The 22,982-nt window shown below is 44.4% G+C and overlaps 1 protein-coding gene and 1 long non-coding RNA gene across 10 annotated transcripts in view; both read right to left on the bottom strand.

Annotated features, from left to right (window-relative positions):
- Positions 1-420: 420 nt before the first annotated feature.
- LOC147098598 (uncharacterized) lies at positions 421-9,896 on the bottom strand. Of its 2 annotated transcripts, XR_015074201.1 has the most exons (3): positions 9,606-9,883; positions 8,656-8,691; positions 421-939 (listed from the first exon to the last, which is right to left on the bottom strand). It is a non-coding gene; the product is annotated as an uncharacterized LOC147098598 (long non-coding RNA). The 2 variants fall into 2 exon arrangements; XR_015074202.1 differs by lacking the exon at positions 8,656-8,691 and having other exon boundaries at positions 9,606-9,896.
- Positions 9,897-19,223: 9,327 nt separating this feature from the next.
- LOC147098597 (very long chain fatty acid elongase 4-like) overlaps positions 19,224-22,982 on the bottom strand; it is a 46,931-nt gene continuing 43,172 nt past the window's right edge. For all 8 annotated transcript variants that reach the window (XM_085970473.1, XM_085970474.1, XM_085970475.1 and 5 more), the window contains one exon: positions 19,224-19,967. In XM_085970473.1, the coding sequence (XP_085826599.1) occupies positions 19,413-19,967 (555 nt within the window). In that variant the 3' untranslated portion in view covers positions 19,224-19,412. The remainder of the gene's footprint in view (positions 19,968-22,982) is intronic.

Genomic DNA, 22,982 nt, shown 5'->3' with positions numbered 1-22,982 from the left:
TATGAACAAAATGGTTTACAATTGCTTTAGTTCATTCAGTAGATTGGTGGAGGAAGCTGCCCCAAGGACTCAATGGATTAGTGTACCAAGTGATGTGGCACTGACCCATACAAACCAGGAAGGTTCCATATTTGATCTGTGGTTTGTGCTGTTAGCTGATCTCAGCCAAGGTAGAGATGGAGTACCATGACTGAGCTCAGTATCCCTGGATTGGGGAGGGATGGGAGGGAAGAATGACCAGGGCACCACTCCCGATGACGATGGCCACTCTTTAATGGTGATCGAATAAATCAGATTCCAATTTTATTAGAAGGGATTGTGAAATCTTTTAACCAATGTTTTGGGATTGCCTTCCGCAATTTCACCCGTTTGTGGTTAGGCCAATGGTTACTGATGTAATAAAACTCACTACGCACTTGGTTCGAGTATAAAGCAAAGCTTTAATCAACTTGTTTCAAAACATGGAGGTCTAGTTATCTTTCACTAGTTCCTGTTTACAAAATGTCCTGGGAAAGCTGGGCCCACGCCCGAGTATTTATACTCCTTGGACGGCACCACCAGCTGGCCGTCCAGTGTTATTTCATGAGTCTTTCTTCATGGATCATAAGATTCATAACAGTTACGTTGACTGAGTCAAATCACGTTATTTTACGGGGTTACGGAATTGTATTTGAGATTTTGTTCATTGTTCTGTGTAATATGTTCATCAGTGGTCTCGCAGATGGGCATCCAGTGACCCTGACTGGAAAGTGTAATTGTACAGACGTGAATCGGGCTCATCTGCGATGCCTGCTTCCCTTCTCCACATGGTCAAACTTACTGTTGAGCCTCGATTGAAGACTAGCTATTTAGATGAGGTACCAAAAGGCTGTTGATGTCCGGACAACTATCCCTCTGCTTGAGTCACTGCTTTCAATGCAGAATAAGAGAAAAGAAAAACTGGGGGTGAGGGATAGAAAGAAAATAGGTAGAATAATGTTATAATATTTGTAGGATCTAATAATTCAACCTTTCAAAATTCAGCATTAAGTAATACAACTAAAATGTATTAATGTATATTTTAAGAGTACAATAGGAAATTCTAATATTCCCTCAAACCTAATTTACAACAATGTTATTCACACTTCAGAAGTCAGTCGACAGGAATATGTACAAAAATATGTTGTATTATAACAGCTAATTTGTATCAGAAATTTTTAATGTATGATAATCGGATAATTTGAACATCTTAAAGACCTTATATATAGCCTTTACACTGGATAGACTCCAGCAGATGGTGAATAATGAGGTGTTAGACTGACCCAATTAGTTGAACAATTGACAGGTTAGCATTTTGCAAAAGTCAGACTGGAGGTTTGAACTATGCACTTAATTGAAAAACTACTCTTAGATGTACTGAATAGATCATGCCTCCACAGAATGAAACAAGGGGAAATTTTGGCCTTTAAAGCACTCTACACTTTAGTAAGGTAGACTGTAGATTGCAGAGATGGTTAAGGTCCAATTCCAAACGGTGTGCAAAATACAAATCAACAAATCATATTTTATAAATAAGGTAGCCTCTGTTATTTTGACTAAAGACGCAAATTGACTGCACTTAAGTAAAATGCACCAAGTACTTGCATTCTATCATTTTGCCACAGGTTGGTGCTATACATTCCTTCCTTCCACATAGGTCAATCTGTGCTGTGTACAGAAGAATTACTTTTACGTTAATTAGCTGATTTTAACATATGTTCAGACAGCGACAGTTTTAAAATAATCTGTTATCCTGACAATATTCTCTTCAAGAATGCCTAAATCTATCAATATTTTTTGTCTTAGCTAATGCTTTTAAATTAGTACTAGCTGGGGGAGCCCGGCTTTGCCAGGGCTGTTTTGAGGCGGGCGGTTTAAATCGAGTGCCAGGCTTTGGGGCCCTGTCTGTGTCCCTTTGTGAATCTGCTGCCGGGCAACATTTCTACCTTTTAATACCTTGAAAGATGAAAGTGAAAGTACTTATAAAACGTTTTTGGTAAATCTTATGTTATTTTTAAAAGAGAAACTAACTTTTTCAAAGCTGGATAAGGAGAGTAGTTTGAGCTGCAAGCAGTGAAAGAATGGCTGGCAGATCCCTGAGATGAAAACGATTAGTCCCGCCCACACACACACTTAATACCTTGAAAGATGAAAGTGAAAGTACTTATAAAACGTTTCTGGTAAATCTTATGTTATTTTTAAAAGAGATACTAACTTTCAAAGTAGTTTGAGCTGGAAGCTGAAGTCATCATGGCACTGAAACAATGGCTGCCAGATCCCCGAGATGAAAATGATTAGTCCCGCCCACACACACACACACCGATTGGCCAACCATCAGGGGACCGTACTGTAGGATTGGTCAATCGTGACAGCACAGGATTGGTGGAACCTTGACGTCAGTCAATCAATGCTAGCAGATAATGAGTTTAATTTTGAAGGTTTTTTGCATAAGGCGCGAACAATTTTCGTCCGACCGAAAAGTAAATACGCTTACGACCGTCCCGGAACCGTAAGCTTTCTTCGGAGGTAACGCGCGCGTAGGTACGCGGTATAACTTTCGAGCGCATAGCCGGACAGACGCACACCCGAGGACAGACAGACAGAAGGACAGACAGATCGACCGCTTTATATATATAGATTAGTATTAAACAGTGAATAATCTTACAACAATCCACTTTTTTTCAGCTGAACCTTGATTTTTAATAATTTGCTTCATTAATGATAATTAGATTCAAACTACACATGACAATGGCATATATAATTTGATTCAGTGGTAACACTCTCACCTCTGAGTCAGAAGATTGTGGCTCCAGGACTTGAGCATATAATCTAGGCTGAGACATAGAATCATAGAAATTTACGGCACAGACACTCACTGCATTAGATGGCTGTAAAAGATCCCATGGCACTATTTGAGAAAGAGTAAGGAGTTTTTGCAGTGTTTTTTGCTGACATTCATCCCCCAATCAACACCACCAAAGCAAATTAACTGATCATTCATCTCATCTGCTGCTTGTGGGATCTTGCTGTGTGCAAAAATTGGCAGCTGCATTTAGTCTACATAACAACAGTGACTGCACTTCAAAAGCCATCCGTTGTCTCTGAAGTGCTTTGGAGGACCTGAAATCAACTATATAAATTCAATGTATTTATTTCTTTAAATAAACGAATGCTTCAACAATCACAGATCTGTCAAAACAGGATTTAAATAAAGATCAAACTCAACACCTCAACTAAGAAGAGCTCAGGCTCTTGAGTTGATCGGAAATGGGAACAGTACTGCTAGAAACATTAGCTGTTCTCGTCCTCACTGATGAGCTGGCCAGTGGTACACACTGGGAGTCAATGAAACAGCTGCCATTGTCATCTGTAGCCAACAAAGCACGTCAACAAGCTTTCTCATGGGAGGGGGTTTGCTAATAATACTTTCATCAGAAGACCAAGGAGGCAAGAAGAAGGAACTAAGACAAAATTAACCCCTGCAATTAATTTGATTGGCCTATGCTTCCATGCATTCCCAGTGAGCCTCTGCTAGAGGAAAGGTAACCCCTCCACTTGTCGAGCCGTTTAAAATATTGGACTCAATATCGAGTTCAACAATTTCAGATCATAACCTCAGCCCCTATTATATTTTTATATTTTTTTATCCACACTTTTGGTTTGTGCCTTTTCCTTTTTTTTGCTCTCTCTCCCACATGGCAGCTGTCTCTCACTCTGCCAGCGCATTTAACACTTCATCTAGAGCCATTGTCTGTTTCTTTACCTGTCCTATTACCATCTCGTCTCACCTTGAATATCTCTTAATGTCTCTTCTTTCATCCCCTCCCCCATTTCCCAGCCCCCAAACTGCCTTTTAATCTCTTTCATTTCCTGCCTTTTTTTCTCAGTTCTGTGGAAGGGTTTCGACCCGAAACATCGACTCTCCACGGATGTTGCCTGGCCTGCTGAGTTTTTCCAGCATTTTCTGTTGTTATAGCCGTTTTAAATGTTCGCTTTAAAGAGGGCAGATACTCAGTGTTTCCAATGGAAGATCTTCAGTTGACCCTCCCACAGTTAATTGCCTGTGGGGAATCTTGTAGGCTATGGAGCGGATGTCCTCTCACAAACTGGCTTATGAGTTTCTAGATATATGCATAAGAGTTTGAGTTAAAAAAAACAACTATCATTTTACTCCATTTGTGGAACAGAACGACCACCTGGCCACACAAAGAAAGTAAATAAATTGACCTTCAGTGGCATCTTCTGCTCCCAGATCCTCTTCCCGCTGTCTTCACCTGGTGGGAAAGCCACAACGCCTTCGCACTCGGGCCACAGTTAAACTTGCAGTCGGGGCCTGATGACATGATCGGACCCTGATCTGCATATTTAAAGAAGGTTTAAATTGAAGATGGTGGAATCTGTGCAGTGTGGCGACACGCCACCACTGGACATAATCCGCTCACGGCGGCACAGACAGTCTAAGCAGAAGCCTCCAGCCGGGGGCCCTTTCCTCCAGCAACTTGTTTCCCGCAGGGACAGGCTGCCGGGAGCACTTGCTGTCTGGGAAGTATTTAAGTGGATGTGCGGGCTTTTCTAGTTCCTGTTTGCCATGTGGTCAGAATAAAGCAGTTGTGTTTTCAATAGCTCTGTCTCGACTCCCACGTTTGCCGCGGTATCTCAACAGCAGGACAGTGGCGGGTAAGACAATTGCCACCCAGACAGTTTTAACTGCCTGCCTGCCCAGTTTATGCCAGGCAGGAGGTTTTAAAATCGCCCCTATTGTCTGCAAAAAGGTTCATATTAATCAACTGCTCCATCATTTATAATCAGGAATTACTATTTGAGGCCTTTGTTAAACAAGACCTGGCAACTTTCCGTTTTCCTACACTGGGGGATTAATTTGGTTAAGCCAAATCAGGAAGTAGCCAAAGATCTATGGGAATGGTGCAAGTGTGGCGTCCTTCCAAACAATCCCGTAAGACCTGACTACCAGGCAAACTATGCTGCTCGATATGAACTGAAGATTTGTGGCAGCATGGTGGCACAGTGCACTCTGTGAAATGGAATGAAGCCACAAAGGTTCACTTATTACTAATTTTGCAAAGTTCTGATTCTCAGCCACACAGAGGGAAGAAAAATATCAGGAGATTTGATGGTGTACTGCTGGCCCGTGCCTACGAGGCACTGGCTGAAGACCACCATCGGCTGAGGCCTGAGATCTGGTCGCTCCTCTACCGCCTAAGGACCTTTGTATTGAGAAAATATGGGAGGAGAGTTGATAGATTTCAAAGCTTAATTTAAAAAGGACATTTGTGATGTGCTTTGTGAAGCAGCATGCTCTCTCCGTGCCAATCCCCCACAGGAGAATTCCGTAAACATGCAGTTGTTAGAATAATTCGTCCTTTGATGAGCTAGGTCTGGAGGAAAGGCATGGAAGGGTTTTTGTTTTTAAAGAACATGCCAAGTGTCTGTTGCAGTGTCTTCAGTTCTAAAACGTGCCACATCCAACATCAAGAGAACCAGTTCAGGAGCTAACTTACAACAAAAGATGGGATAAAAATCTGGACCAAGGGCCTTACCAAGTGGCATCATTCTGATAACCTACAGTCTTCTTACAGGAAGACAAAATAATCCATGCCCAGCTTTACCAGCCTTGGCCAATTTGATTTCTGGAGTTGCAGTAGATTCAGATTTATTAATATCCATTACCGAGGGCGACCATACGTCTTCGTTTTCCAGGGACAGTCCCCGGATGAGGGACTGTGTCCCCGGGCGAACAATGTCCCCGGAAAAGCTCCCGGTTCAGGAAACTCTTCCCCGAATACCCGCAGGCTCAAATCAGGAGCATTTGACTGCAGTCGGTCAATATGTGGGCAAGGCTGTGCGACTGGGCGGGTTCTGATTGGTGGGAGGGGTGTGAATCTCATGTTTTCCACCAGTAAAAGGGGTGGACTCACTGAGGGACTTTAATTTATGCAGAGATCCCGCTCTGTGGCCGCAGTACGCATGCTCCACCCTCCCCCCACCCCCCCTGCCCACACACCCATCAGCTCTCCAACCCCCAGCACTCACCGAATCCTCGGATAGCCCTGCAAAATCTGGTTGAAGAGAAATCGACCCCGGTGCCAAAATGTCCGAGTAACGGAGGCCATCAGTGAGCGGCGGCTGGAGCTGGTCCGTGTGATTGTCCCGGGAGCCGGATCAGAGGGTGCTCCATGGCCTCGGATGGTGTGGGTAAGTGTCAGGCTGTGAGGAGGGAGAGGAGCAGGCGATTGCGGCCGGCCAGCGCTGTGAGCAGCGGCCGCATTATTCAGGCGGCAAGTTCTGGCGTTGCTTTTTGAAGATTCAGTTTGCATCAAAATAGCAACAACAAAACATTTGCCTTGCTACGCTGCGCAACCTACATTTTCCGTCCTGGCTACTTTACTGTGCTCCCGCCCTGTGTGTCCCCGGATTCGGTTTAGAAAATATGGTCACCCTATCATTACCTGAAACTCAGTGATTGCTGTGAGAATGCCAGTAAAGTTACCATTTCAGAGGTCCACTGTTGGAGTGGCTCTCTCTGTCATAGTATAAACCAGAAGCCAGGTATGTCTTCCTGTTCACAGTAATGAGTGTCTGCAAATCTAATCAGCACATTATGCACAGTGAGGAGTTTCCTCGGGCATGTATCAGAGCCCTAAGGGTGATCAGCCAGCAGTTACTTTTGTGCTGGCGTTCAAATTATTTAATTTTTACTTTCAGGATTTTTGAATAAGTTAAAGCCTTTATTTACCCCTGGAATCAAATGACTTACTAAGGCCCTCCTCAGCATAGCAGCAGCTCTACGAGGAGCAGAAATCCATCAATATCCAGAACATCCTGTAGTTATTACCAAATATAAGGGAGAAGGTGAGATTCTCTTAGTGTTATAAATCTCATCATCATGAAGAAACGACTCATGAAATAACACTGGACGGCCAGCTGGTGGCGCCGTCCAAGGAGTATAAATACTCGGGCGTGGGCCGAGCTCGCCCAGGGACATTTTGTAAGACAGGAACTAGTGAAGGACAACTAGACCTCCATTTTCTGAAACAAGTTGATTAAAGCCTTGCTTTATATTCGAACCAAGTGCGTAGTGAGTTTTATTACATCACTTAGTATGATTGGACCATTCCCCAGCAAAACTATGCATCTCAAGTGCATCAAAGTCAAATTGGTGGCGGCTAAATGGTTTCCTACTATCAACCCTATATGATAATCTGGGAAATCATAATAGTGAGGCAGTTTTGCTTCAGTCTAAGTACAACGTTTTTGGATTGCACTTCCACCTGACACCCGGCAGTCTAACATAGAGAGAATGGACAGTCTTCACCACACTCCGTGGTAGGAGCTGAAGTGAGAGTTTATCCACTTGAGGTGCATCAACACACTAAAGTTACCATCTTCAACGGTATTGGAAATAACAGAAGTTAGTCTAAGAAATATAATGACTAAAAGAAAGACTTGCATTTATACAGCGCCTTTCATGACCGGCGTACCGTGGCTGCAGTGTGTACCATCTACAAGATGCACTGCAGCAACTCGCCAAGGCTTCTTCGGCAGCACCTCCCAAACCCGCAACCTCTTCCACCTAGAAGGACAAGAGCAACAGACGCATGGGAACACCACCACCTCCAAGTTCCCCTCCAAGTCACACACCATCCTGACTTGGAAATATATCGCCGATCCTTCATCGTCACTGGGTCAAAATCCTGGAACTCCCTCCCTAACAGCACTGTGGGAGCACCTTCACGACATGGACTGCAGCGGTTCAAGAAGGCGGCTCACCACCACCTTATCAAGGGCAATTAGGGATGGGCAATAAATGCTGGCCTTGCCAGCGACGCCACATCCCATGAACGAATAATTTAAAAAAATAAACGACCACCGGATGTCTCAAGTATTGTACTTTCGATAAATGTCAAAAGCTATTATTTGTAGTAAGCTTAGCATTCAACTGGGTTCAAAAAACAATTATTCACTCGTGTTATGTTACAGAGTAAGGCGAGGAAGGGGACAAGCAAAGCAATCCTTTTTCTTTCAACTCAAAGTCACCATTTAACACCAATCAATTGCAATTAGTGTAATCCAAACATTAACCGGTTACGGAATTTTTACATTCCATTTTACAACTTTGAAACAGGTGTTGATGCAATTATGAGTAGTTAAAATTATGAAGATAGCTGACCTGTTACAATGGATTCTTTTGAACATGACCTCTCTTGTAACGTACTACTGTACTTTTATGAATCCCAAGTTCCTCTTTGAAGAAAATAATTTGTATAGTCAATTGGATATAAATACTGTTTTGAGGAATGGATCTATTTTGACCCACCAGAGAAACAAAACATTTTAAATATGGAAAGGAAGACTTGCATTTCTATAGCGCCTTTCACGACCTCAGGACGTCCCAAAGCGCTTTACAGCCAATGAAGTACTTCCGAAGTGTAGTCACTGTTGTAATGTAGGAAATATGTTCCAAGAACCTAATTTTCCATTTATTCTCCTCCCCCGGCTATTTATTTTTCTACCCTCAGTTTAAGTCCCTGGTCCTAGTTTAGTGGGGTGGCAGGAATCCCAGGCCTTTGATAATGCCACACTTAGGGGAAACTGGAGCATGCAAGCAGCGAAGCCTACCTCTCTTCTTCATTCTGCAGAAGCATCTCGCTCCTCCTTCAACAGTATTGGAAATAACAGAAGTCAGTCTAAGAAATATATTGACTAAAAGAAAGACTTGCATTTATATAGCGCCTTTCACGGCCGGCGTACCGTGGCTGCAGTGTGTACCATCCCTGTTGATGGTGCAACCAAAACCACAAACTTGGTATTTGGAGAAATGTGAATGCTAACCTGTATTCTACTACTCTGCAATGCAACACAATGGGGCAACAACAAGCTGACCTATTAAATCAGCCGAATTATCATATTTTCCATATAAAAACTGTTTCCCCCCACCAGCAAGTTCCTCCCTAATCACTATTCCTCTTCTGAAGGTATTAACTCCTTTCCCAGGATTTGGTTTCAGGGCACCACGACCTCACCCAAATGGTCATCCTTCATATGTGAACCTTGACACTAAGGCCAGGCTTTCAGAGGTAAGAACGGGTGGGTTGGAGGCGTGGGGGGAAGTGAAAGTTGAAAAAAATGTGACTCCCGACCCCAACCCGCCCACTTTCACCTTTCACTCAGGTGGGCCGGGGGAGGAGGGCGGACTGCCAACCTGCTGCCAAGAGGCGGGTTGGCAATTTACATATGATAATAAGGCCTGAAGCCTCTACTTTAACCTGCTTTGCAGGTTTTATTGCAGGCGGCCGGGGATCACGGGGCTCGGGATTCCCGGTGACTGCAACGAGGTGGCCTCAGCCTCGGGGAGCAATGCTTGTGGGTCGGGAGGAGCAGGAGTGCTTCCTCTTGGCCCCACCCCCACCAAGCTCCCCGACCATCAACCTGGCCCTCCATGAGGCCAGGGTTCGGACCCCTCCCGGGATCGGAACCACCACCACCCCGCCGTCCCCGGGCCTGGAACATCCCCCATCCCCCCCGGGGATCGTAACCTCCCCCACCACCATCCTGGGCCCAGCACTTACCTGTTGCTGCAGCCTCCTTCTCCGCGTTCCCCGCACGACCGGAAGCCAGCCTGTCAATCAGGCTGACTTTCGGGCAGGGAACCCGCTCCTTACATCGTGCCGGGAAACCCGACGTTCCAGGTTTCCCGCCGCCCCCCAGCAACGCGCGGGCGGGACCCGGGAAAATCCAACCCAAAGCGCAGTCAGGCCATTCAACCATGTTATCACTGCTGAGCTCAACTCTCTCCTCATGGGATACGCAGATACTTGCACTTCCAGTGAGATTTGCTGGCTAGCAATCAAGACTGGGAACCCTGCTCAATTTTCCCTTCCTTAACCCAGGGACGCTGCGGCTAATTGGAAAGATCAATAAACTGAAGTTTACATCGTCCCACTCAGCAACAAAGTCATAAGATGAAAAAAATCTGGTAGAGATAACAGTTCTATGAACTTGGGAGGAGTTGTTATATAATAATAGAGCAGGGAGTAATTACAAGGTTGTAATCTAATCAATGGGTTCAGATGACATTGTCAGCCACAAGAGTGAAGCTTTTAGTATTTATATCAGTGTTATAAACCCTGAGATTAGACTATCGCATGGAAATCCCTGTTTCTTTTACTATGTATAAAACTTTATATACACTACTGGGATCCTTGTTTATGTAAGTCTTTTTTCTTGCCTCAGTATTTCACACACAGATCTGTGTTTGATATCTGTGAACAAGTTTGTATTGTCAATCGGTTTATGTAAGATGCCTGTGTCATGATGGATCAAAATATCATAATAAAAAAAGTGAAACCAGCATGATTTTATTTTGATTAATTTTATTGAGATCAGTTCTGCTAAGTCTCTTGCAAGTTTCCATGGTAAACTGACAACATAGATTACTGCAGAATGGTCACGGAAGGGCAGGGGCAATTTTATTACTGGAAGTTCGCTGAAAAATAATCTGCAATTGATTACAGGAAGATTGTACGTCCAGTATATTTTATAAGCAATAAACTCACACACACGCAGAAGAAACAAACACAGTTTTTCACTCAGCCCATCACTAAATAAATCGGGACTGTAACTTATGTTTCCTAGCGGCTAAAATAACCGGTTTTCGGTCTATTTCAAAGTGCAACCATACAGGAAACTTTTGATTTACCGGCACCTAAATAACCGGAAATCTCGGTTAACCGGCAAAATTCAGGAGTAGGTTCAGGTAAGTTTTATTACTTGCCTTCCTCGATCTGTTGCTGTGCAAGGGTGTGGCTGCAGCTGTTGCTAAGCTACAGAGACGCTTGGAACTTGTGGCCATTGTTCTGAACCTGTTGCTAAGCAACGGGGTTTGTTGCTTTACACGGAGCTCTCAGCTCCGTAACTTTTACTATAGCATTCGGTTATCCGGAATTTTTGATGAACCGGCACCACGTAGGTCCCGTCGGTGCCGGATTAAAAAAAAAGTTTCTTGTACTAATTTTTCAGTCACCACTTCAGCAAGACTCCATCTCCTCATGTCCTTCCCACCACTGTCGCTTGCTGAGCTCTCCTTCAGAAACTTCTCCCAACAAATTGATTTTCCACGGCACTTTTGCCAAACATAATTTCCAGGTTTTAGTGTTTAACTTAAAGGTATTGCTGAAATAAACGTGTTTGAATTCAGCACCTTTGATCGGGACTTCCCTGCAAACTTGCATAATGCTGCACGCTTTTCAAAAAAAAAATCAAATCAACTTTTATTGTCATTGTTAGTGCACAAGTGCAGTACAACGAAATGTAGGCTTGCGGCTCCCGAGAGTGTACATTTAGATTAAGACATTTAAACATTCCACATACATTAACATAAACATAACCATAATAAAGTGCATTGGCAGATGTGCAGGCTTTAGAGTTTATTTGTGGAGTTCAGTAGGATGACAGCCCTGGGAAAGAAGCTGTTCCTATGTTCTGCCTGTATTTGTTTCTTCTGCTAATTGATTTGATTTCTCTCTCAAACACACACATAAATAAATAAATAAAAGAAATGCAGCGATTATGATCATTTAGAATATTACACAAAGCATAAATAAAAAACGGAAAATGGCAAATTTATCTGCAGTGGGTACTTTCAGGAAGCAATCAGTTTCAGTGGTTATAAAAACAGAAAATGCTGGAAATACTCAGCAGGTCAGACAGCATCTGTAGAGGGAAAAACAGAGTTAACGTTTCAGGTTGATCAGCCTTCGTCAGTTCATTTTTTAAATTTACTTATGGGATGTGGGCGTCGCTGGCAAGGCCAGCATTTATTGCCCATCCCTACTTGCCCTTGAGAAGGTGGTGGTGAGCCGCCGCCTTGAACCGCTGCAATCCGTGCGGTGCAGCTACTCCCACAGTGCTGTTAGGGAGGGAGTTCCAGGGTTTTGACCCAGCGACGATGAAGGATCGGTGATATACTTCTAAGTCAGGATGGTGTGTGACTTGGAGGGGAACTTGGAGGTGGTGATGTTCCCATGCGCCTGCTGTCCTTGTCCTTCTAGGTGGAAGAGGTCGCGGATTTGGGAGGTGCTGCTGAAGAAGCCTTGGCGAGTTGCTACAGTGCATCTTGTAGATGGTACACACTGCAGCCACGGTACGCCAGTGGTGGAGGGAGTGAATGTTTAAGGTGGTGGATGGGGTGCCAATCAAGCGGGCTGCTTTGTCCTGGATGGTGTTGAGCTTCTTGAGTGTTGTTGGAGCTGCACTCATCCAGGCAAGTGGAGAGTATTCCATCACACTCCTTACTTGTGCCTTGTAGATGGTGGAAAGGCTTTGGGGAGTCAGGAGGTCATCTAAGGGTCATCAACCTGAAACGTTAACTCTGTTTCTCTCTCTACAGATGCTGTCTGACCTCCTGAGTATGTCCAGCATTTTCTGTTTTTATTTCAGATTTCCAGCATCCGCAGTATTTTGCTTTAGTTTCAGTGGTTATGTGCAATGCCCCTCGGTCCCATAGTCGAATCTCCAACTGGCCTCGAGCAACACCATGGAAGATCCACCTGTACATATTAAAAGGCCTGAATTTTCCTATATTACAGAAGTCTTTTGAACAACTTGCCCTTTTCTTAATCAGTGCTTTGCTTACATCACCAATATACTTGGAGTGTAATTCCCAAAATGGTGTGATCGCCTTGGAATATTTGTACTTCAGCTCATATTCTACAAGACAATATAAATGAAAAGCAAAAAAAAAAAAATGCCTTATAACTAATATTAAACACAATTATTCTCTGCGAAACAAAGTTAATGTGCAAAGGATAAGATTTTTTTTCTGATGAATTTAGGTAATAAACCGAGATTGCTCAGTATATTTTTGCATTGAAACCTTGAATCTCAATCATTAGGGAAATTTGCTATACCTGGATCAGAATGATGCAAACGTTTATGTTCAGATCAGAAAATTTACATAATGAAAGTGAATAGAAATTGGGTTAGCTCTGCATTTATCTACAATTTGGAAGGTCAATTAATAATAAAAATAATAATAGCAATCAGCCATTGGTTGCACATTCCCATTTTGACATCACTTTATAAATACATAATATATTTAGACAACAGCCTGGCTTCACTCTCTGGTTATACCAATACAAGTTCAGCTGAAATCCAGAATATTAAAAATATATAATTTGTACATGTTTTGTGTTGCAATGCTTTGTGCTGGCTTGAGTCCATTTCGATCAGCCATTTTCAAACATGTAAATTTTAAATTGAGGTGATTTGGTGTCTCCAGGGAAATTCCATGTATACGCAAAATAAATACACTATTTGTCATCTTCCCAGGGCTAGAAACCAGAGAAGAAAGTATTGTACTGTTAGTGTAAATACATTACTTTAAGGAGCAAAGTACACAGGCAATGAGTGAATTGTAACCAATACCAACAGAAAATTGGGATGAAACTTTTCCGTAGATACATAAAAAATTTAACTGTTTCCATGTAACTCACCGAACTCTCCACTTTCGAATTATAAAAAGCAAACTATTGGATTTTTCAGTGAATGCTGCATCCATCTACAAGGCACAAGTCAGGAGCGTGATGGAATACTTGCCTGGATGAGTGCAGCTCCAACAGCACTCAAGAAGCTCGACACCATCCAGGACAAAGCAGCCGCTTGATTGGCGCCCCCTCCATCACCAGTGTACCGTGGCTGCAGTGTGTACCATCTACAAGATGCACTGCAGCAACTCGCCAAGGCTTCTTCGGCAGCACCTCCCAAACCCGCGACCTCTTCCACCTAGAAGGACAAGGGCAGCAGGCGCATGGGAACACCACCACCTCCAAGTTCCCCTCCAAGTCACACACCATCCTGACTTAGAGGTATATCACCGATCCTTCATCGTCGCTGGGTCAAATTCCTGGAACTCCCTCCCTAACAGCACTGTGGGAGTATCTTCACCACATGGACTGCAGCGGTTCAAGGAGGCGGCTCACCACCACCTTCTCAAGGGCAATTAGGGATAGGCAATAAATGCTGGCCTTGCCAGCGATGCCCACATCCCATAAAATGATTTTTTTTTAAAATCCAAATAGAGTTTTTTTTTAAACCCTTCACACCACAGGGGAGATGGTCATTAGCTCCACCCTTGAAAATAAACTCGCGAGAAAAAGCTTCCAGCAATCTAAATAGCCGTTTAGCTTGTCTGTGGAAACCAAAAGCGAAAGTTTTTTAAAAATGTTACAAGTCAAAAACATTTCTACTGTTGCAAACACTCCAGAACATGCATTGATGCCAGTCCACTATTCTGACCCTTTGGTCAATCAGGCTGGCATGCATCAACGAAAACTCAATCCATCACTACGAAGTGCAGATTAGGGAAATGTTTGGCCCATCTCGCACTTTTCTCCACAGAAACTATAGGGCCGATTTTAACTTAGGCGGATATTGTACATTCGGGGGAGACCAGGCGAGTGGCAAGTTGCCATGATGTTGTGGGCGTAAAACCTGGGCCGTTTCAATTCTCGGGTCTCATGAACATTTGAAGGACTGGCTACTCTAAAGCCTGCACATCTGCCAATGCACTTTATTATGGTTATGTTTATGTTAATGTATTACAAGCCAAATGTATGTTGAATGTTTAAATGTCTTAATCTAAATGTACACTCTCGGGAGCCGCAAGCCTACATTTCGTTGTCCTGCACTTGTGCACTAACAATGACAATAAAAGTTGATTTGATTTGATTTGAATTCAGGCCCACGTGACCGGTGTAATTTTCGGCACCTTCCACGGCTCTACTTGAAGCGGGGATGCACCTCTTAAAGCGAGACTGCATCCCCCTGCTCACATTTTGCAGCTAACTAGTCTGGAAGAACCTGCTGGCTGTAGAGGTGAGTCTAAGGGCTGCCCACCGCTTCCCTGATGCATCCCTGGAGGTCGTAATGGAGGAAGAGGGCCAGAAGGGAAGTGCTGTTCCCCAGAGATGGCTGAGAGGGTCAGTTCCAACAGCACCACCCCCAGGACCTGGGTTCAATGTAGAAAGAGGTTCCAAGTACATGACAAGAGCAGCAAGGGTGAGTACAGCTCTTCATCTCTCTACCTCTCCCAACACCTCACAACAAATCTCTCAGCTTCTCCTCCATCACACTTGGTTATCACCTCCTTCAATATACAACTACACAGACACACGAAGACACTTCCCTTGCTCATTGCAAACACACTCACCTCTTACTTTCCTCTCTTCACACCACACACTTGCACCATTCTCTTCTCACAACCTAACATTTGCACAACCACCAACTGCACCCACCCCTCCTTCCTTACTTCACATCAGACACACTTCCTTTTATGCTCAACACCTCCCCATCATCGTTCCATCTTGCACCTTCTACACCTCTCAACACGTCCACTATATGCTCGAGCCCCTCACACATGCCCACTCACCTCAACACACGCTCACTCTCACCCGCTCTTTCTGCAGGACAGGACGACACATAATGCCAGGGATGGGTGGAGGAGTCCCCAACATCATCACCCTCACACAGGCCAGAGCAGGAAGCACTGGAGATCATTGGCCCAGGCAGTGTCACGAGCATCGGGCCAGGAGAAGCTGGTGGTGTACCCAAGCAGGGTGTCTGCATATTATTTGATCCCTTCATTCAACTCAGCACACATGCGGCAAGCTTAGCAACTTCAACCTGCAATCTCCTGACCATGTGCAGCTTCTCTCTGACATCATAACTCTTCTCTCTTTCTTTTAGAGCCTTCTCAACAACAAGAACAGATCTTGGAGGAGGTCAATCCCTCTGAGGATGCACCATCAGGCGTTCCACCCCTCCAAGGCATCAGCTCAGGCAATAGCACTCCATGTGGTATAGATAGCAAATTAGAGGGATCTGCACCTGGAAAAACACCCACCACCAGTGGGCAGCAGCAGCAACCGGTGGCAGAGACAGCACAGAGGAGACCTTGCCCGAGGGCAAAGCCGTCTCCCAGGTCTGCTGAGGGCGACAGAGATTGTGACTTCTAGGGTCCAGCCATGAGAAGAAATTTGCTGGCCGCACACAGACAGATGCATGAGGTATTGGACGCCGTGCCAAGGAGACTCACCACTATGGCTGAGAGCGTGGAGGGGGTCTGCATTCAGCCTATGTGGTGCCATCTCGCTTGGCATCACCACCCTGCAGTCTACCCTGGAGAGTGTGCCAACCTCCAGGGACGCATCCAGCGAAGGTCTCACAGCAGGAGTCCATGCGAACACAATTTGCAGCTTTGGTGGAAGCTCAAATGGCTGCCTTGCAGACTTTGGGCTCCACAAAGGAGAGAATGGTGGATCGATGGATAGGGGCTTTGGACAGGTCAGTCATCTTCTGCAAACTTCTCTCCTGCAGATGACTGGAAGTGATGAGCCCCAGCACTAAGGGAATATCAGTGGCGTGATGGGAGGAGTACGTAATGACCTTTCTCAGGATGTCAGCACATCTGCACAATGCTTTCCACCACCCCAACCAGAACCTGCCATGGAGCCAGCAAGTCAGCTGGGCCAGGCTGTGGCTGGGCCATCACAGGTTTGAGGACCCAGAAGCCGCTGGCCACAAACATCTCGAGGGTCCGCACATGAAGAACAGCATCCTTCCACCAGCTCTGCTGAGGCCACCAGGGGAAGTACCTCATAGGTGTAGTAGAGTTAGGAAATCTCCTTTAAAGAAAGGCACTAAGCACCGCTCCTCAGTTAGGTCCAGAAAGGTGATCCTTGGCCTGTCGACCCTGTGTGCTGGGTATGGTCTGCTACACGCAGTCGCCACCACTCACCTGATGTATTCTGAAACGCCCAGCTACTGGAGCGCGTGCCAACCTTCACGGATGCTGCAGTCATCCTCCAAGTCTTTCTCCATCCAAAAGAAAGAAGCAGGAATGGCTCCACGTGGTCCTCGCGTACCTGACTTAAAGGTTTGTACTGTAACTAAAGTGTAGGGGCCGGGATCTGGAAGCTGAAAAAAACACTCCTGGCAAACCAGATAGCGAAAGATCCTGTGAACCAGTGAGCTGTATCTGAGACCTGCCTTTTATAGTGCTCCAGGACGTCTCAGACACCGATAGGTCACCCGGGTCTTGCTGGCATGTCCGAGAATGGGCAGAGAATCGGAAAATTCGAGTTAAAATGCCATCGCTGGGTTGAGTTGAGTTACCTCCTGTGGCATTCTAACACAATAGGTCAGAAAGCATTTACCAGCTCAGATTCTGGACTACTTGGGCATTGCCAGTGATTGGGTTGATTAAACCCCTCCCATTAGAAAGGTCATTCAGTTTGCACATACCTGTATCTTCCTTATCGCTTCATAAACCAAGCAAGAAAATTCTCTTAGTTGCTTTTGCACGACATACTTCCATCCAATTAACTTGTTGGAAAACTTCTCCTGGACCATTGGGTTTAATTCCCAGCTGTCCTTTCCTGCGTGGTAGGCAGGAACACTCTAAACCCTTGTATATTTTATTTATCTCCATTATTAACAGTTAACCTCTTACATTCTAATTCCCAGTTGTCATAACAGCCTCGAGTTCAGTTGTTGTGACTGCTACTGCCATTCGTTTATATGCGCCTTACTAGATTAAGCCTATCTGTAACAGCATTGCTTTTCTGATTTAATCTTTCTGCTATTAATTTCCTTTCTTTTTGGTCTATTTTGTTCCTCCTCCACTTTACTGATTTAAATCCTCCCCACTGCCCTGTTTCCCCTCCCTGCAAGGATATTGGGACCAATCTGATTGAGGTGAAGACCATCATGTCTGAACAACTTCCCCAGACACAGAACTTTTCCCAATGTCCTAAGATCTAAACCTCCCTTCGAGTCTGTACTGACAGATCTAAGTTTTGCACTTCAATCTAAAACCTAATTCCTCAATTTTCTTCTGTGAGACCTCCACCTCATCTTTTCTAGGGTACTAGTTCCAATGAGCCTCGAGAGCAGCCTGAATCTCATCTACTGGAGCTCATCCAAGTTTGTAATCGATGCTAACAATTGGGTCCAATCACATCATTGACAGTAGAGATAGTCAGTTACTTGGAAGTTTCAAGTTCCAACAAGGAGTTAAATCCAAGCCTAGACTAAGGGACTGGAGGGTACAGAACTATGTATAACTTTGTAATGTGTAAGGTTGTATAATATTCTATGAAATAACCTCTACTAGAGTATATGAAGAGCACAATCTCCAACTGTAATGTGCAACAAGGTGATTCAGACCTACTTATAGTCCACGAGTTATGAAAGTTATTATTTCTTAAGGCTAAAGGGATCAAGGGATATGGGGAGAAGGCAGGGACAGGGTACTGAATTTGGATGATCAGCCATGATCTCATTGAATGGTGGAGCAGGCTCGAGGGGCCGAATGGCCTACTCCTGCTCCTATCTTCTATGTTTCTATGTTTCTATTCACCAACATTATCACCATGAGGATCTAGACCAGTAGGTATTTAGAAGTATTCATAGCCTCAGGACAGGTGATTGGTTACACTAGTTTCCAATTTGAAACATGAAAGTGTATCTGTTGCAGTGTGCGCAATGTTTAATTTTTATATTAGAATAACATATTACCTGGAAATTTCGTAGGGTTTCTCCCGGTCTCCCGCCCTAACTTCAGCAGAAGACCGTCAGAACTCCCAGAGAAACAGCATAAATTACAATTTTTAGCCTTTTACGCTATTTCTCCAGGAAGTCTCAAGTTCCTGCTAATGTTGCTCTGGAACCAGCTGCAGAGAGGTGCATAAAATCAGCCTTGAGCGACTCACACTTCAGGTTTTCCCACCCTTACTATTGGGAAGTATCTGCTCTTTGGCCCGCTGGAGGAGATTACAGAGACAGGGAGGGGAACGAGGCCATGGAGGGATTTGAAAACAAGGATAAGAATTTTGAAATCGAGACGCGGCTTAACCGGGAGCCAGCATTGGTCAGCGAGCACAGGGGTGATGGGCGACTGGGACTTGGTGCGAGTCAGGACACCAAGGCCTGAGCTCATCTGATGGAGAATCCCTGATGCCAGTTTGTGTTTTATCATTTTAACAACTTAGGCATAAAGTGCAGCCAGGCTATCCCAGCCAGATAAACTTTTTTTTTAAAATATAAAGTAGCAGTAACAGCAACAGGAAAGGACAAAACAAACTATCCAAATTAGTGAGTGAAGACTCACACCAAAATACAAACAGGTATTGTATATATTCACAAACATTTTATTTGTTGGAATCGCACCAAATTATATCTGCTTTGTGTCCCTAGATTGAACGGTTAAATTTTAAAAACAATATTTACACTGTGTTAGACTATGAATCCAGCTCAATTAATTACAGGAAAGGAAAATAATGTTCAATTCAAACTTCTGAATTACAGGTACAGTACATTTAGGTAACTTTTTTGGAATTAAAAGCTTTGCAATAAAAGTTTAAGAACAGACCCAGCATTGTCAAACCATACATGATACTGTAAATACAATATCCATGAAAGAGATACCCCCATGTTGCAAGAACCAAGTCCAAAAGAAACTGTAAGATTTGTAACTGGGTCATTCTTTTCTTCCACGCAGGTCGCTGGACAGGATTCAATGCACTTTGCCCATAGTAGAAATACAGGAAGACGTGAATTAATGAATTGAATGCGAGGAAAGGAGCGATGGCTGGCCACGGGTAGTAATGATAGGTCAGGTCACTCAGGACCAGCATGCTGCAGTGGTGGTAGACGTGTAGGAAGGAGATCTGGCGCTTTCGGTGTCTTAAGATCATGAAGACTGTATCAAGCAGTTCCACATTTTTTATCACCCAGTACACGAAGTAGGCATGCTGCAGTTCTGAAAATGACTCCTTTTGAAAAATGGAAGCTGCATTGCAAAGCCCGTGCAGAAAGAGGAGAGTGGTGTACAAGCTCATGGTGCTACAGGCCATGTTATAGACTAATAGGATCTGCAGAATTTAACAAACACAGACATTTACATGGACTTGTAAGCAGCAACTATTCAAATCATATTCTGTTCAACTTAACAAATGACAGTGCCGAAGAAAATCGAATTAATCTGGCTTCCAGCAACGTAATTATGAAAATACATTTTAGGTTGAAGACAAACTAGATGACTTTCAGATTTAAACCTATAAATTATTTAACCAGAGGCTTTTATCTGTTATTTTATTTCCTTAGCATTGAATGTAACTGTCCTTCCCAGCACAACTCACTCACTTTCTGCTGCAGTGTAAGTGTAATTTTTAATGTGACATGACTAGGTGTCACCCAGGGCTATAACTGGAATCTCAGTGTTTACAGGTGTGTGGATTATTCTGCGACTGGGCTACATCCTGTAGCTCACGGCTAGCACACAGCACTGTTGGAACACGATCCTGGCTGCCGCGCCAACCTGCGCAGTCTCATGATTCAAGCACAAAAAGTAACTGTGCTCCAAACAAGTGATTACCTCATTATTGTTCTCTCCCCATAGGTTGTTTTTTTACTGAAACTTCTGCACTGTTGCAAGGCATGGGGCAGGATTTTCATTGGGCCGTGGAGGCGGGATTGGAGGCGTGTGGGGGGTTAAAATCCCGAAATCGGGGGGCACGAACCCATCCCGCCCCCAACCCGCCTCCATGCCAGTTTCAAAGGAGGCGGGTACCCGCCCCGCACTGGGACCCACCTCCCCGAGGCGGGAAGGGGATTAGTGCCAATTAACTGCCTGTTAACAGGCAGTTTTTAGGCTAATCTCTGTTTTCATTGGTGAAATGTGGGATTCCCGACGGCTCCAAACCACGCCGTTAGCGAGGCGGGCTGTCGGGATGAAGGGCTTGGAGGGTTCGAGATGTCCGGTGAGTGATGGGTGCAGGAGTGCAAAGGTAAGTGTGTTTGGTGTGTGTAAAGTGTTTAAAGAAGTTTTACTTACATGTACTTACCTTTACAGCCTTCCTTCCTTCAGGTCTCAGGAGTCCCTCATCTCACCGGCACAGAAAGCAGAATGACCGCGAGTTGTCAAAAATTGCAGCCTCTGCTTTCTGTTCCGGGGAGATCTCTAAATCATCCCGAGAGGAAGGAATTAACCAGATTGTCAGTGTTTGACAGCTTCAAACAGCTGTGAAATGCTGATATTTCATCTGTCAAAAGGTCTTGACAGATGAAATATCAATCTGTGATGGCCCCTGTTGTCGGGTGGCCCTTAATTGGCCTGCTGAGCCCACTAGGTTCATGAAACCTAGGATCCTGTAAGCTTTTTTAACTGCTTTCTCAACCTGCCCTGCCACCTTCAACCATTTGTGCACATATACCCCCAGGTCTCTCTATTCATGCACCCCTTTTAGGATTGTACCCTTTAATTTATATTTCCTCTCCTCATTCTTTCTACCAAAATGTATCACTTCACACTATTCTGCATTAAATTTCATCTGCCACGTGTCCGCCCATTCTACCAGCCTGTCTGTCTTCTTGAAGTCTATCACTATCCTCCTCACTGTTCACTATACTTCCAAGTTTTATGCCATCTGCAAATTTTGAAATTGTCCCCTGTACACCCACGTCCAAGTCATTAATATATACCAAGAAAAGCAATGGCCCTAGAACCGACCCCTGGAACACCACTGTATACCTTCCTCTGGTCCGAAAAACAACTGTTCACCACTACTCTCTGTTTCCTGTCACTTAGCTAATTTCGTATCCATGCTGCCACTGTCCCTTTATTCCATGGGCTTCAACTTTGCTGGCAAGCCTATTATGTGGCGCTTTGTCAAACGCCTTTTGGAAACACATGTACACATCAACCGCATTGCCCTCATCAACCCTCTGTTACCTCATCAAAAAACTCAATCAAGCTGGTTAAACACGATTTGCCTTTAACAAATCCGTGCTGGCTTTCCTTAATTAATCCACACTTGTCCAGGTGACTGTTAATTTTGTCCCTGATTATTGTTTCTAAAAGCTTCCCCACTACCGAGGTTAAACTGACTGACCTGTAGTTGCTGGGTTTATCTTTACACCCTTTTTTGAACAAGGGTGTAACATTTGCAATTCTCCAGTCCTCTGGCACCACCCCCGTATCTAAGGAGGATTGGAAGATTATGGTCTGTACCTCCGCGATTTCTTCCTTCACTTCCCTCAGAATCCTAGGATGCATCCCATCCGGTCCTGGTAACTTATCTACTTTAAGTACAGCCAGCCTTTCTAATACCTCGTCTTTATCAATTCTTATCCCATCCAGTATCTCCTCTACCTCCTCCTTTACTATGTCTATGGCAGCATCCTCTTCCTTGGTGAAGACAGACGCAAAGTACTCATTTAGTACCTCAACCATACCCTCTGCCTCCATGTGTAGGTCTCCTTTTTGGTCCCAAATCGCTCCCCCCCCCCGTCCTCCCTCTTACTACCCGTTTACTATTTATATACCTCTGGAAGACTTTTGGATTACCTTTTATGTTAGCGGCCATTCTATTCTCATACTCTCTCTATGCCCCTCTTATTTTCTTTTTCACTTCTCCTCTGAACTTTCTATATTTAGCCTGATTCTCAGACGTATTCTCGACCTGACATCTGTCATACGCCCCCTTTTACTGCTTCATCTTACTCTCTATCTCTTTTGTCACCAGGGAGCCCTGACTTTAGTTGCCCTGCCTTTCCCCCTAGTGGGAATGTACCTCGACTGTACCCGAACTATTTCCTCTTTAAAGGCAGTTCCACTACAGTTTTGCCTACCAATCTTTGATTCCAATTTACCCGGGCCAGATCTGTTCTCATCCCACTGAAAATTGCCTTCCTCCAATTAAGTATTTTTACTCTAGATTGCTCCCTGTCCTTTTCCATAGCTAATCTAAACCTTATGATCCTATGATTACTGTTCCCTAAATGTTCACCTACTGACACTTGCTCCTCTTGACCCACTTCATTCCCCAGAACCAGATCCAGCAATGCCTCCTTCCTCGTTGGGCCGGAAACATACTGATCAAGAAAGT

Source organism: Somniosus microcephalus, chromosome 29 (genome assembly GCF_052327205.1).
Source record: "Somniosus microcephalus isolate GS21.2 chromosome 29, FLI_Smic_1.0, whole genome shotgun sequence".
In the NCBI taxonomy this organism is placed as follows: domain Eukaryota; kingdom Metazoa; phylum Chordata; class Chondrichthyes; order Squaliformes; family Somniosidae; genus Somniosus; species Somniosus microcephalus.
Note: the sequence above shows the minus strand (reverse complement) of the source record. Positions and strands in the feature narration are given on the sequence as shown.